Source organism: Podarcis bocagei (genome assembly GCF_964188305.1).
Source record: "Podarcis bocagei genome assembly, chromosome: 2".
NCBI lineage: Eukaryota > Metazoa > Chordata > Lepidosauria > Squamata > Lacertidae > Podarcis > Podarcis bocagei.
The window spans coordinates 18,906,265-18,922,286 of record NC_138126.1 but is presented as its reverse complement, the minus strand read 5'-3'; the positions used below and the strand labels follow the sequence as shown (position 1 = coordinate 18,922,286).

Genomic DNA, 16,022 nt, shown 5'->3' with positions numbered 1-16,022 from the left:
AAGTCCACAGAATGGGCTACAGTGCACATAATTCAGATTCCTGAGAATCGCTGCGCTTTCGATTGGAACAAAACAAGTTCAAGTTCCTAACCCTCATGGTCTCAAATATACACTTGAAAGGGTGTTCAGACCTCTGTGGCCTCTGTAGCGCCTTTCTCTCCCCATGGCTAACCTAAACAGAGGTTATGTAAAGGTATGCAAAATGGTGAATAGGCTAAATATACTACCATAATTTGTACAGAGGGACACGGGTGGCACTGTGGGTTAAACCACAGAGCCTAGGACTTGCCAATCAGAAGGTCGGCGGTTCGAATCCCCACGACGGGGTGAGCTCCCGTTGCTCGGTCCCTGCTCCTGCCAACCTAGCAGTTCGAAAGCACATCAGAGTGCAAGTAGATAAATAGGTACCGCTCCAGCGGGAAGGTAAACGGCGTTTCCGTCCGCTGCTCTGGTTCACCAGAAGCGGCTTAGTCATGCTGGTCACATGACCCGGAAGCTGTACACCAGCTCCCTCGGCCAGTAAAGCGAGATGAGTGCCGCAACCCCAGAGTGGGCCACGACTGGACCTAATAGTCAGTGGTCCCTTTACCCTTTACCTAATTTGTACAGGTTGAAGAATTGTGGTGTTCCCGGTATGGAGGCTTGCGTTTTAAATGAAAAGTAGCCTCAGGAGGTTACTCTTTCGACCAGAGGATTCCTAGGAGAGGGATTTGTCCTGGAATTCTACTCAATATTGATCCAGAGCAGAGCCTCAACGTATAGTTAACAGCGTAAAACCTGAAACACGTTGCAGGATCCCCCAAAAATAGACCAGAAGCAATTATATTTCATCCAGCAGAGCTTTCCTGAAGGCAAATGAGCATAATGGTCACAAATCCAATACATTCAGGATTGGCGCTGTCCATAAGAAATCCAGTTGCAGCAGACTTAACTTAAATTTACAATAACTTATCATAAGTCTAAACCTTAACACTAAGTGTACTATGTACAGAACACCGCACCAGAAGGAAAAGAGATAGAGAAAGTGAAACCCAAGCTCCTTCTGGCCCTACTTTTACAGTCAACATGACTTTGATTGAAAGAGATAAGAGAACCAGTTTAGGCCAGCTGTACTCAGCTTCTCTGAAGGAGTAACCCAAACATCATGGACCTTCTGCTTGTATCTTTCACACAGAGAAGCTTCCAGAACCCCCTTGAATTAAGTAGAATAGGAAAGATCTCTGCACATCAGATCAATACTTTCTGTAAATGCAAACTGACAGGAATGTGGCTTGGACCTTTTCCCACTGCTAGTTTTCCTATTCAAAATTCCCCTGTCCCTGCCCATTTGCCTCTGTGGTATTCTGGAGAAAGAACCACACTTTCTCAGCACGAGTACGCCACCCTTTGAACGCTGGGGGGGGGGGGGGGAAACCCCAGGGTTCCCCAAACAGGAGCACAGACTTCAAGGTTGACATTGTATGTCATACGACAGGCATGGCCAAACTTGACCCTCCAGATGTTTTGGGACTACAATTCCCATCATCCCTGACCACTGGCCCTGTTAGCTAGGGATGATGGGAGTTGTAGTCCCAAAACTTCTGGAGGGCCGAGTTTGGCCATGCCTGTCATAGGAGGATAGCCAACAAAACGTGTCCAGGTGTTGCTGGGCTCCAATTCCCATCAGCCCTAGTTGTCGGGGATGATGGGATTTGTAGTCTGGCAGCACCTAGAGAACGCCGCATTGGCTGTTCCTGAACGACGTCGCCTGAGGAACAGCTGCTCACGGCCCCTGTGTCTTCCAGGCACCGGATGAAGGGGGAGACCACTCTGTGGAACCCCGGCTGCGACCACGCCGGCATCGCCACGCAAGTGGTGGTGGAGAAGAAGCTGTGGAAGGAGCAACGGAAGACGCGGCACGACCTCGGGCGCGAGCTGTTCGTCGAGGCCGTCTGGAAATGGAAGACCGAGTGAGTTGTCTCAAGGCTGGCCCTGTTTTTCTGACCGCCTTGAACCTCGTCCCTGTGCCTTGTCACGTCTTCTAGAGACATGGCGTGCTCAGGGTGCTTTTTCCCTCTGGCTCTTTTCTTGCAGAAAAGGCGATCGGATCTACCACCAGCTGAAGAAACTGGGCGCCTCAATGGACTGGGACAGAGCCTGCTTTACAATGGACCCGGTAATAACAACAACAACAACAACAACAATAATTTATTATTCATACCCTGCCCATTGAAAGCACATCAAAGTGCAAGTAGATAAATACTTCCAGCCCGAAGGTAAACAGCGTTTCCGTGCGCTGCTCTGGTTTCGCCAGAAGCGGCTTAGTCATGCTGGCCACATGACCCGGAAAAACTGTCTGCGGACAAACATTGGCTCCCTCAGCCAGTAAAGCTAGATGAGCACCACGACCCCAGAGTCGTTCACGACTGGACTTAACTGTCAGGGGTCCTTTACCTTTATACCCTGTCCATCTGGCCGGGTTTCCCCAGCCATTCTGGGCAGCTCCCAACAGAATATTAAAAGCACAAGAAAACATCCAACATTAAAAACTTCCCTAAACAGATGTTTTTCTAAAAGTCAGATAGTTGTTTATTTCCTTGACATCTGGTGGGAGGGCGTTCCACAGGGCAGGCGCCACTACCGAGAAGGCCCTCGTGTCTGCTTCCCTGTAACCTCACTTCTCGCAATGAGGGAACCGCCAGAAGGCCCTTGGAGCTGGACCTCAGTGTCTGGTCTGAACGATGGGGGTGGAGACGCTCCTTCAGGTATACTGGGCCTGACGGATAAGATCAACCTGATGGGACGCCTCTATTAATCATCGCTGACCAGTTCAGGAAATGACTGGTCGTGCCAGTAGTCTTCTAGGACAGCAGTGGCAGACTTTAGACTTATGGGAGCTGCTTTGGGTTTTTGTTTTTTCAATGTTGTTTTTTGGCTAAACCCCAAGATCCACCAACTGGATTTTGCAGTTCTATTTCAGAGTCAAACAGACTGTGCTTTTGTTTGCGTCCCGCAAGAGGTGGAATGGGCTGAACTGAACTTCTCCCTTGCTTTGCCCACAGAAACTCTCCAACAGCGTCCAGGAGGCTTTTATCCGGCTGCACGAGGAAGGCGTCATCTACCGAAGCACGCGACTCGTGAACTGGTCCTGTGCCCTCAACTCGGCCATCTCCGACATAGAGGTGACAGGGTCGGGAGAGGCTGGGCAAATGGGATGCTGCCGCCCCAACTTCAGTTTGCCCTAGTTGGTCAGCAAACCCCACTTGCTTGCCTTCCTACTTTCAAGCTGGCCAGGTGTGGCCCTGAATGTCAGCTCCCTCCTCTTCAGCCTTAGCGTTGCCTTTGTGGCCAGAGTCACACCATACATTTAAAGACCACTTTAGACAGCCATGGCTTTCTGGCAGAGGATTCTGGGAGCTGCAGTCTGTTACGGGTGCCGAGGGTTATTAGGAGACCCTCGTTTCCCCTCACAAAGGCTGCAGTTCCTAGAGTGGCCTAACAATCCTTCCTCACAGGGAATTCTGGGAATTGCAGCTGTTTGAGGGGGAACCACTCCCAGAATTCTTAGGGGGAAGCCGTGACTGTTTAAAGCAGTATCACAGTGCTTTGAATGTACAGTGTGAATGTGGCCTTTGTTGAACTCACCAAGGAAGGAAGAGGAGGACAAAATGAGAGTCATTGGCTACAGCTCTCCCTACTGTTTGCCCCCTTACTGTCTCCCCACCTGCCCCCTCTGGGTGGGAGAGAACGCAGTATGGGCATAGGGCCAGCTATTGCCCCTGTGTTAGGCCCCGTGAGAAGAGGGTGACACACCTTGGGCACCTTCCTCTTCCTCAGGTGGACAAGAAGGAGCTTACGGGCCGGACGCTCTTACCTGTCCCCGGCTACGAGAACAAGGTTGAGTTCGGGGTGCTGGTCTTCTTCGCGTACAAGATCGAAGGTTCCGGTGAGTCAGGAGACCTGGTGGGCAGTTGGGTTGTGATCTGACGCCCTTTCTTTTTTCTCTGACTCTTGGCTCGCTCCGTTGTGGGACGAGCCATTTCTCAGAGAGGAGCACTGACCTGCCATTTTCCTTCCTTCCTTCCTTCCTTCCTCTCTAGATGAAGAAGTGGTGGTGGCCACGACCCGTATTGAGACGATGTTGGGGGACACGGCCGTGGCTGTTCACCCCAAGGATCCCCGGTACAAAGTAAGTAACCGCGAGGGCTGCTAGCAGAGAGCGACTGAAATTAAAACGGAGTCTGCAGAGCAATAAGAACGAATAAGACTTTACAAAGGGTACTGGGATGAGGAGAAATAAACAGGGAGGCTTATCTTTCTTGTCGGGGAAGAAACTCCATCAGAACAACTTTTCCCTCCCAACTCCACCAATTGTCAAATCTCAATAAGTTTTCCTGGCTGACATATAACTCCAATCAATAAACACATGAGACGTAACCATATTTATCTTAGATAAATATGATATACTATTCATAGTATCAAATTGTAAATTTCAACAGAAGTAACTCATAAAGTTCAACAAACGAACAAAGCAGAAGACACAGTGGATCAGATCGTTCTATACAATGGTGCCTCGCAAGACGAAAAGAATCCGTTCTGTGATTCTCTTCGTCTAGCGTTTTTTTCGTCTTGCGAAGCAAGCCCATTGACGGATTAGCGGATTAGCGCCATTAGCGGCTTTTAGCGGCTTTTAGCGGCTGATCGGATCAGCTGATAAGCAGCTTAGCGGCTTAGAAAAAGGGGGGGGGGGAAGAAAAAAAACCCGCAGGAACTCGCAAGACATTTTCGTCTTGCGAAGCAAGCCCATAGGAGATTCGTTTTGCGAAGCACCTCCAAAACGGAAAACTCTTTCGTCTAGCGAGTTTTCCGTCTTGCGAGGCATTCGTCTTGCGGGGCACCACTGTAGTCAGTTCATGCATAAGGTCCATCCGTGTAATGGTATCCATTCCACCTGTCTGTTCATAAAGTCCAAACCATCCACATGAAAGGTTGTTACAGTTCCACAAAATCCTTTCACAAAGTCTAAGACAAGGATTTCCGGAATATAGGCCTTGTTTCGCCGTCCTGGGCTTCATCAGTAGTTAAAGCTCATATATGATATTACGGGATAGTGGATCCTATGGCATAGTAGTAGTTGTTGAAATTTACAATTTGATACTATGAATCGTATATCTTATTTATCTAAGAACACAGCCGGTTACGTCTCATGTGTTTATTGAGTATGCTTTACGTGACCATAGGTTTGTTTGTTGTTGCTTTAACATATAACTCCTATCATCTTCTTCCATCCAGCCTAATACTGTAATAGGATGAATGATTGCTGGCTGAATGATTCTTGCTGCTGCACTTCCTAGTGAAAGGCAAATGAACACCTGTAGTGTTCTAGGTTAGATTTATTTGAAAGGGTTATTGCAAGCATAGGGTTAGTACCAGAGTGTCTCTGAAAAATTTTACACATCACCTGGGAAGACAGGCGAACTAATATCAGTGTAATGGAAGAAGCAAAGATCATCAGTTGCAAAGCAATGATTCTTCAACATCAACTTTGTTGGACTGGTCATGTTGTGTGGATGCCTGATGATCGTCTTCCAAAGCAACTACTCTATTCCGAACTTGAAAATGGAAAGCGTAATGCTGGTAGTCAACAAAAGAGGTTTAAAGACTATCTCCCGGCAAATCTAAAAAAATGTAGTATAAACACTGACAACTGGGAAACACTGGCCTGTGAGCGCTCCATTTGGAGAACAGCCTTTACCAAAGGTGTCATGGACTTTGAAGACACTTGAACTCAGGACGCAAGGGAGAAACATGCTAAGAGGAAGGCACGCTTGGCAAATCCACACCATGATCAACATCCGCCCGGAAACCAGTGTCCCCACTGTGGAAGGATGTGTGGCTCCAGAATTGGCCTCCACAGTCACTTACGGACTCATTATTAAACCGTGTTTATGGAAGACAATTTTAGTGGGCTACGAGTGATTGCCAAAGAAAGAAGAAGTACCAGAGTTAAGGTGCTTTTTCTCAATTGTGCCTGGTGCCTGCTCTGTATTTTCAGATATGGTCAGTATGCCCAGGCGGATGAGGGAGCATTTCCTGTATTTGCCCAAGCTGCTTAAAAGCTCCCTCCACTTTTTCTTTTTGGAATAAATGAAGAACAAGTAATCTCGTTTCACTCAGTGGAATATGGCACCTTAGTTAGTGATGAAAGTTGTAACAGGATGAGAAGGCAGTTCAAACACAGCTGGTGTGGGCAACCTTTGACCCTCCAGGTGTTGCTGAATTCCAGCTCCCATCAGCCCTGTCAAAACATGACCCTAATGGCCAGGGATGATGGGAGTTGTAGTTCAGGAACAGGCTCCCCCACACTTGAAAATATAGGATATTTTGCCATAGGAAGAGTGTTACAGGAATGGAGAGCGGTTGGGCTGCAAATGCGTGGAATGGATCTTCTCTTAAGGACTGGATGTGGGCAGTAGATTCTACTTCAGATTACCTTTTTGGAGTATTCTTTATTCGGGTGATCTGGGAATACTTTAGCTAAACTTTTCTCCTCTCTCTCTGTTTGTCTCCAGCACCTGCACGGCCGGAGAGTCCTCCATCCCTTCACTGCTAAGTGCTTGCCTATAGTTTGCGATGACTTTGTAGACATGGAGTTTGGAACTGGTATGTCTGTTTATATATATATATATATGTATAGATACAGTGGTACCTCGTTGTGCGTCTGCCTTGTTGAGCGCCCATTCTGTCCAATGTCTGCGGCAAACCCGGACATACCGGAATGGGTTACTTCCGGGTTCGCCGCTCGTGCATGCGCAGAAGTGCAAACTGCTCTGCGCACGTGCGCAGATGCGGCCTTTTGTCCAGTGTCCTTTTCGGCCAGCGACTGGGGCTCTGGAATGGATCCCGGTCACAAAACGAGGTACTACTGTATAAATTTATTTTTATTAAATTTTCTGTTCTACAATTTAGAATATTCAATTAAACAACCTTAAGATATCAGTGATTTCCCTTCTTCTCTTTCCATGGTTCATTTCGCATAACATAAATCACTGCATATTTTATATAAACTAAACCATTCAGTATTCCATTATTACATCCATCAAAACTAATTTACACTGTTGAATTCATCTTGACGCTGCCAACGTTTTCAAGTGTACACAACCCCCCCCCCCATATTCAATAAACAGTTCCCAATCTTCTTTAAACGTATGTTCTTCTTGTTCTCTTATTCTATATGTTAGGTCTGCAAGCTGTGCATATTCCATCAGTTTAAGTTGCCATTCTTCTTTAGTTGGGCCGCAGTAGTGGCATACATAAATAAACTTTTTTTGACACCTTGGAATTTCCATCTGAATTATCCCCAACAAAAAGGACTCTGGTTGTTGTTGTTGTTTGGAAAAGTGTTTTTAAACATTTTTTCCCAACTTATTATAAATTATTTCCCGAAAGAACTGGTATGTCTAGGTGGAGACGCTCCTTCAGGTATACTGGGCCGAGGCCATTTAGGGCTTTAAAGATCAGCACCGACACTTTGAATTGTGCTCGGAAATGTACTGGGAGCCAATGTAAATTTAAATTTAAACTTTCCCCCCTCCAAGTTTAGTTTTGTGTTTCTGACAGCAAGCTTGGTTTTTCAGCTGAGTGAAGGTCTTCTGCGAAAGCTCAGACAAGTCAAGTGCTCCTGAGCTCGTTGAGCCTTACTTGTAGGCGCAGCAGCCTTGGTTCACAGACATTTATAACCTTTGCGCTGCTGTGGGACTCCCTCTTGAAAGACTTGTTGGTTGTGTATTAATTCACACACACACACACACACACACAGAGAGAGAGAGAGAGAGAAACACAAACACATTTGCTATCTGCACTTTCGAATTGTCCTCCTTTGGGTGGTGACTTGGCGTTTAGGGGCATGCTGTTTATGTACTGTATTTTTCGTCCCATAGGACGCTCTGTCCCATAGGACGCACCTAGTTTTTTGGGGGGGAAATAAAGGGAAAAATTTTTTTCCCTTTATTTCCCCCCCAAAAGCAGGTCGGGGAAACCGAACCAGGTCGAGGAACAGCGGGATGGCGGCGCTGCGCCTCCCTGCTGTCCCCCGAGCTTGTGGGGCTGGCCCATGTCTGCCCGGCGCGAGGGGCGCTCTGCATCAGGGCACCCCGCCCGCCGGGCGGCAGGCTGCTATCCGCAGCGTGGGGAGCCCTGCGGGGAACTCCTGCAAGGCTCCCCACGCTGCGGATGTCTGCCGGGCGCGGGGGGCGCTCTGCTTCAGGGCGCCCCTCGCGCTGGGCAGCAGGCTGCTATCCGCAGCGTGGGGAGCCCTGCGGGGAACTCCTGCAAGGCTCCCCACGCTGCGGATGTCTGCCGGGCGCGGGGGGCGCTCTGCTTCAGGGCGCCGCTCGCACTGGGCGGCAGGCTGCTATCCGCAGCCTAGACATCCCTGCGGGACCTCCTGCAGGGCTGCCTAGGCTGTGGATGTCTTCCTGAAGCCTGGAGAGCAAGAGGGGTCGGTGCGCACAGACCCCTCTCGCTCTCCAGGCTTCAGCGAAAGCCTGCATTCGCCCCATAGGACGCACCCAGATTTCCCCTTCATTTTTGGAGAGGAAAAAGTGCGTCCTATAGGGCGAAAAATACAGTATTTAATAGGATTTATACACTGCCTGATCATGTAAAAAAAAAAAAAGTCCTCAAAGCTATTGGTGTAGGTGGGCTATTCCTGATGAACTTCAGCACCTCAGGGTCTGCAGCTGCACTGCCAGGTGTAACTCGAAGAGCCTTCTGGTTGAAGGCTGGGAAAAGCACCTGCCCAACTGCATGCCTTCAGCCGGACTTAAGAGACCGTGGGGTGGGCAGTTGGGAAGCAACCTGAACAGCCACCAGTGAGATCCAAAGGCAGGATGGATGCTGTCCTAATTTCTCCTCCTCCTCTTCCTGCTTCTCTCAGGGGCTGTGAAAATCACCCCAGCCCACGACCCGAACGACTACGAGGTGGGCCTGCGCCACGGGCTCGACTTCATCACCATCATCGACGAAACCGGCTGCCTCGTCAACGTGCCCCCCACCTTCCAGGTACGGATGGGAAGAGCGGGCTGTACGGTGGATCTCGGTGCCAGTTTCTGAGAACCACAAGTGGGTCTGGGTAGCGGCGTAGCTAGCCCCTTGGGTGCCTGGTGTGGCGTGTGTGTCCTGCAGCCAGGGGCAGACGCAAGCCCCACGCTGCTCGAAAAAGCAGTGCGGAGCTTGCAGGCAGTCTGCCCACCGCCTCCCCCCACCCCAGGAGAGACACGTGGCTCAGGCATGCTGCAGGCTCCATGGTGTGGCGCACAGTGCCCCCCAGTGCCCCCCACCTCACCTAGCTTCCAGTGGCGTAGGAATAATGATAATAATAATAAATTTTTATTTATACCCTGCCCTTCCCGGTTCAGGAAACCGGGCTCAGGGCGGCTAACAACAAATTTAAAACACTTAATTGATGCTACAAAAAAACCAGCATAGAATACAGTATAAAACGTGAATAACAATAAATTCAGAATTCAAAAATCAATTTAGGGGGGAAATCCATCCAATAAACATTAGATGATCACCAGGGCTAGCTGGCTAAATGAGTCCTATTTGGGCCAGCAAGGAGACCAGGGGAGAATTAGCTGTGGGATCCCAGAGCGGGTAATCTTCATAAAAAGGGGAGTGGGAGGGAAGAGAAGGGAAATAAAAGATCAAGCTGAATTCAAATTAAAGGCCAGGTGAAATAGCTGTCTTACAGGCCCGACGGAAGGAGGTTAAATCCTGCAGGGCCCTGGTCTCATGGGACAGAGCATTCCACCAGGCCGGAGCCATCACTGAGAAGGCCCTGGCGGAGGATAATCTAATTTCCTTAGGGCCCGGGAAGGGGGGTGCAGTGGGTGCGGGAGTTATTTTTTCAAAAAAAGAGATGTTGTGAGCCCATTTTTTAAAGAAACACACACACACACATTTTTGCCATTTTGTCACTGAGTGATAACACCTGGGGTGGCCTGCACCCCCCACACCCCCCTTCCTACTCCACTGGGTCCGGGGAGCTGTTGCCCTCAAGTCCTGCTTGCAGGTCTCCCAGAGGTTGCCTGCTGTGAGAGCAGGATGCTGGACTCAGTGGGGCTTCGGCCTGGTCCACCAGGCGGTTCTTAATGTTGCGATTGGACAAAGCAGCCTCTGGTTTCATATCTGGGAAGGATAAGGCTGTGGGTAGTTGCTGTCTCCAGTATTGGAGGTAGTAGTAGGCCTCTCTGTGGAGTCGCAAGCGGGGAGGGTGACTATGGCATTCAGCCCCTTCTTGAGGGCTTGAGGTTAGAATCTGGTTGGTCACTGTGAAAACAAGATGCTGGACCAGATGGGTCCTTGGACTAATCCAGGCCTCTTCTTAGATGTTTATAATCTGTTTATGCCTGGTCCCTGTTTGTAATGGGTTGAAGGATGGGTTTGGCATCCGCTAGGAGCGTGAGGATCCCATCTCAGTGATTTGGGCCTAGGTCACTGACATGGACCTTTCAGTCCTCTCATTTTTTTCTGTGGGATTTGACATCTTTCCACAGGGCCTGCAAGACGGAGCTGTTCCGCCTGGCCTTCGGCTTAGACTCACTCTGACCCCTTATATGGGATTTGGTATATAAATTTTCCAATGGCTTTTTTGTTGGCCCATGTAGGACCAGCATGGATAGCTGGCTCGGGGGAATATCTGATGTTTCCTCCTTTTATGGTCTTGATTTATGGGCTACTACTAAAATGAGTCTGCATTTTAAGCTGTATTAAGCCGTATTAACTGTTTGTTTGTTTGTTTGTTTGTTTGTTGTTGTTTTCTATTACATTTTATTGTAATTTACGTTTGGTGTTAGCCACCCTGGCCGGGGAGGGCAGGGTATAAATATTATTTTTATTTTTATTTATTTATTTTTATTACTCTGATGTTCAGTGCTTCTTGCTTAACCCCCGGCACTATAACTAAAGGTAAGCAGCATGCTTTGGGGAACCTCAAGGTTTTCAGAAGTACCAAAATACGTTTAGGCAAAACAGCAGCCGCCCTAAGGTAGGGGACTCCCTGCCTCCCACAAAACCCAACAACAGCCAAGAGAGGCCTGAGCTTGCTCAGTGGTGTGGTGTGGTGACTGACTGTTGTGAGAAGAAGAAAGGGAGGAAAACTGGAGGCGCACGTGTGGAAGAAGGAGCCAAGTTTCTGGAATTCCCGAGAAACAGTTTTCCACGCTGCAACATTTTGTTGCAGATCCTGCCACCAAATTACCTTCTCCTTATCCCGTTTCCAGGGTATGAGGCGGTTTGATGCTCGTCGTGCTGTGTTCCAACTTTTGAAGGATACGGGGCTCGTGAGGGATGTGAAGGACAATCCCATGGTGGTACCGATCTGCAGGTGAGAAGAGGATGGGGGAGAGGAATAATTTTGATCTGGGTGGTGGGACCTTCTGGTTTTTGGCAGGCAGCCCTGTTCTCTGAAGCGACCTCTTCATGGATGCTTAGGTTGCACCTAACACAATGGGTACCATCTGTCAGAATAGGGTGTTGATGTTATGGGAGACGTGTGTTCTGAGGTGCGCAAAATCCAAAAAAAGAGAGTTGGAAGGGACTTTGGAGGCCCTACAGCCCTGACCCCTTCCTCAGTGCGGGATCTACAGTGCCGGATGTAATTGCAAGACCCTTGACGGATGGCTGTTCAGCCTCTGCTGAACTGCCTCCAGGAAAGGAGGCAGCCCGTTCCAGTTGCAGCACTGCTACAAATGTAGAGTCAAACCATACTCTATCCGGTTTCATATGTAACGGCAAACTACGGTTTACTCGAACCAGGTTGTGAGTGAGGCAATGGGCCCATAACCTAAGGGGGTCAGAGGAGTGTGCAAGCTCAAAGCAGTGACCCTGTTGGCCAAACCATGGTTACGTATGAACCGCCAGAGATGGTTACTGGCCCGTGGCTAAGCTATTTAGTTTACGGTGAGATCCTAACCATGTCTGCTCAGAAGTAGTTGGGGGAAGCTTGAAAGGGTGCGATACCTTGGGGGGAAAGGATTCTGAGGGGAGGAGGGTTTCGAAATTGGTTAGATGGAAGGGCATTCTGTATGCAGAAAAGGTGGAAATTACCTTGCCTGGTGTGGAGAATCGTAGAGTTGGAAAGAACTGCAAGGCTTCATTTAGTCCAACCCCCTGCAAATCTAGGAATCTTTTGCCCGATGTGGGGATCGAACCCACAACCTTGAGATTAAAAGTCTCATGCTTTACCGACGGAGCTATCCCAGAAATAGGAAGAGCAATGAATCGTTCTAGTAGGAACCTTTATTATCGCGGGGAGCAGATCCTTCTGCCATCCATTGGCGCCGGCTTCACTCGCTTGCCGGAGCTAATTCTGTTTCCTACTCCCCCCCCCCCCCGGATGCCTGCAGCCGTTCCAAAGATGTGGTGGAGCCACTCCTGAAACCCCAGTGGTACGTGCGTTGCGACACGATGGCCCGCGGAGCGGCTGAGGCAGTGCGCCGGGGCGACCTGCGCATCGTGCCGGACTTCCACCTCAAGACCTGGTTCAACTGGATGGACAATATCAGGTGAGGGTTGCTGTGGGATTGCCCAGTTCCTATGGCGCTGTAGGGGGAGTGCGCTGAATGCAGTGGGTGGGGGGGGGGCATTAAAGGCAGGCAAAGGGGACAGAAAGAGCCATGTCCTTTTGTTCGGGCAAGATTTCTGTGTCCTTTGGTTTTTGTGTGCTGTGCGCATGCATCCAGATTCTCCATAAGTTTTAGTGTTCTGTGCTGAGGGCTTTTACGACTCTTTTCTCTCTCTCTCTCCACCTGTAGGGACTGGTGCATTTCTCGGCAGCTGTGGTGGGGCCACCGTATCCCGGCATATTTTGTGACTGTTAACGACCCCTCCGTGCCACCAGGAGAGGTAAGACTGAGGGCAGATGGTGGACCAGACAGCCGAGGAAACGAAACACGGAAAATGTTTGGGATGTATAAACGGCCATCTCCATGGTCCTCTCTGAGCAGGTAGCCCAGGGTGGGATTAGAGGGCTTGGAGGAATGCCTGGAAAAGAACTACCATATTTTTCGCTCTATAAGACGCACCAGACCACAAGACGCACCTAGTTTTTGGAGGAGGAAAACAAGAAAAAACATATTATGAATCTCAGAAGCCAGAACAGCAAGAGGGATCGCTGTGCAGTGAAAGCAGCAATCCCTCTTGCTTTTCTGGCTTCTGGGATAGCTGCGCAGCCTGCATTCGCTCCATAAGACGCACACACATTTCCCCTTACTTTTTAGGAGGGAAAAAGTGAGTCTTATAGAGCAAAAAATACGGTATTTCCCTGTTACTAAGTTCAGATTTCCAAAGAGAAGCTGAAAGCTAAGGGGCAATGCTGTTGTTTATTTGAAGCACACCCCCCCAACAAACATTCTTTAGCCGTATAAAGGCTTCCAGAATGGTTTGCAATGGATCAGTAATAACAGAGCCCTTGCCCGTCTGGTTTATAGTGTGAAAGAAACAACACAAAAGGGAGAGGAAGAAAAGGAGCCATATTGGGCGCTATTGTTACAGAATGCACAATAACAACCTTGTTTCCTTCAAAGCAAGGAATAAGCTTATGGGCAAAGTCAGGAAGCACGCACCAAAATGCCTGGGAAAGCCTTGCAAAATGAATATGGTATAAAATGAGACTGTACATGCATGATCCCTCTCTCGCTTCTGGGAATGAGCATGGGTGCAAGATAGAGAGGGGTGTGCGAGGGGCGTATGTGGCCCCCGGAAGGTTGCCTGGAAAAGAAAGTGGCCCCTGAGCTGGAAGATCCCCCCCCCCCCGCTTTATAGCTTGGATTTATTGTTCCTTGTTTTTAATCAGGTTGGGGAAACTGTTTTAAATCATCTGTCCTCTTCTGCCCAGGATACGGATGGTAGATACTGGATAAGCGGCAGAACCGAGCAGGAGGTCAAAGAGAAAGCAGCCAAAGTCTTCAAGGTGCCTGCGGAAAAAATCTCCCTCCGGCAAGGTACAGCAGGGGGAGGGATAAGGTGGGCGGGTGGGAGATTTGCAAGGAGGTTGTGAAGCAGCGGGAGCCATCATCTTATCCTGGCTGCTGTCCTCATCCTAAAGAGGGACTCCCATCTTGCACATTACACACACACCTGGGAAAGCGTGGTGGTTGGGTTGCCATACGTCCAGATTTTCCTGGACATGCCCTGGATTTCTAGGGTGAAATCACCACCTGGGCGGATTTTATAAATTTTGAAAAACATCCGGGTTCTTCTCCTTCTCCTTTTTGCTCGCCCTGAGGGAGCAGGCGAGCAGTTTGGCCGGCTGAGCAGGCCCCGCTTCTGCCCCTTTCTGAGTTAAAAGCTTCACTAGGCCTCCCTCCCTCTTCCCCTCAGTGGTCTCCTGGCCGCAGGCCCTGGCGTCACTGCGGAGCCACTCGCCAGAGGAGGCCTCCAGGGAGGCAGGCATGGTGGAGGCCTGAGGCAGAAGGGCAGAAGCTGAGGTGGAAAATGGCATCCCCCAGGCAAGAAGCCTAACCCGCGCCCGCTCCTCAATATCATTGCTGCCTTCCGCCACAGGAAAGTCCTCTTGCAGCTGCCAGGGATATGGACTCGCTCAAGGGACCTGTCAGCGCTGTGCAGTGCAAGTCCCCTCTGACGCAGCTTGAGCAGCTGATGGGGGCCACAGCTGCTGCTGGGGAAGGGCCAGCCAGGACCAGAGAGGATTGTTTGGGGGTGCACCATAGCTGTTAAAGCATGCTTTAAATGTATAGTGTGTGGGTGCCATACTCAAAGCACAATTTTGATGTTTATTTGCCCAGGGTGAAAAGTTACTTATTCTTGGATTAAATGAAAACTAAACTTGCCTGTTAAGGGACGCGAGTGGCACTGTGGGTTAAACCACAGAGCCTAGGACTTGCTGATCAGAAGGTCGGCGGTTCGAATCCCCGCGACGGGGTGAGCTCCCGTTGCTCGGTCCCTGCTCCTGCCCACCTAGCAGTTCGAAAGCATGTCAAAGTGCAAGTAGATAAATAGGTACCACTCCGGCGGGAAGCTAAACGGCGTTTCCGTGCGCTGCTCTGGTTCGCCAGAAGCGGCTTAGTCATGCTGGCCACATGACCCGGAAGCTGTACGCCGGCTCCCTCGGCCAGTAAAGCGAGATGAGCGCTGCAACCCCAGAGTTGGCCACGACTGGACCTAATGGTCAGAGGTCCCTTTACCTTTACCTTTAAACTTGCTCGAATATAAAGAACAAAGGTCCTGATCTCTCTCTCCCTTAATAGATGACTCTATATATTTCTCTTGTCTCCTTCGCAGATGAGGATGTCCTGGACACCTGGTTCTCGTCCGGTCTGTTTCCATTCTCCATCTTTGGGTGGCCAAACCCCGTAAGTCCCTCTGTTAAGGAGGACTGTCAGGCCTTAGTGACGTCTTGGCCTTTTGTATTACTCCAGAATCTCTGTTGGGAGATTCAGGGAAATACTTTGCACAGTTCAGATATGGAATTCTCCGCAAGATGCACTTATGGCCAGCCAGATGCCTGTAGCAAACCTGCAAAGCAGGATTTGAATTCAAGACCCAACTTTTCCCTCCTGCAGTTTCCAGCTGCTGGTATTTAGAAGGAAGCTGCACTCACTAAGCAGAGCCATCATAGCTGGTAACTTTGCCCTCTGTTAATTTTTCGAACCTTTTTAAAGCTGTCCACGTTGCTGGGCCTGCGGCAGTGAGTTCCGCAGTTAAACTGTATGCTGTGCAAAGAAGTACTTTCTTTTTTCTGCCCCTGAAACTTCCATCATTCATAACAGCATTCCAACAGTTCATAATAAGTTCTGGTGTTGCGAGAGAAGGAGAGAAGCCTTTCCCGATCCGCGATGTTGCAAACCTCTGTCATGTCTCTTCTTAGCTGCCTTTTTTCTGAACTGAAAAGTCACAAATGCTGAAGCCTTTCTCAGTAGTTTCTCCATTCCCTTGATCACACTGATTCCCCCTTTCTGAACCTGATGATGAGCCTCAGGTCTTAGCCTGTCCGTGGCTACTAGCCATAATGGCTGTGT

At 49.5% G+C, this 16,022-nt stretch overlaps 1 protein-coding gene across 1 annotated transcript in view; it reads left to right on the top strand.

The window, feature by feature from the left end:
- Window positions 1-16,022, top strand: part of VARS1 (valyl-tRNA synthetase 1) — a 36,782-nt gene that overhangs the window by 9,668 nt on the left and 11,092 nt on the right. The window contains exons 9-20 of the mRNA XM_081181767.1: window positions 1,785-1,949; window positions 2,074-2,155; window positions 3,042-3,161; window positions 3,817-3,925; window positions 4,080-4,168; window positions 6,552-6,642; window positions 8,918-9,042; window positions 11,265-11,368; window positions 12,390-12,548; window positions 12,798-12,888; window positions 13,880-13,985; window positions 15,286-15,356. Of these exons, the coding sequence (XP_081037893.1) occupies window positions 1,785-1,949; window positions 2,074-2,155; window positions 3,042-3,161; window positions 3,817-3,925; window positions 4,080-4,168; window positions 6,552-6,642; window positions 8,918-9,042; window positions 11,265-11,368; window positions 12,390-12,548; window positions 12,798-12,888; window positions 13,880-13,985; window positions 15,286-15,356 (1,312 nt within the window). The remainder of the gene's footprint in view (window positions 1-1,784; window positions 1,950-2,073; window positions 2,156-3,041; window positions 3,162-3,816; window positions 3,926-4,079; window positions 4,169-6,551; window positions 6,643-8,917; window positions 9,043-11,264; window positions 11,369-12,389; window positions 12,549-12,797; window positions 12,889-13,879; window positions 13,986-15,285; window positions 15,357-16,022) is intronic.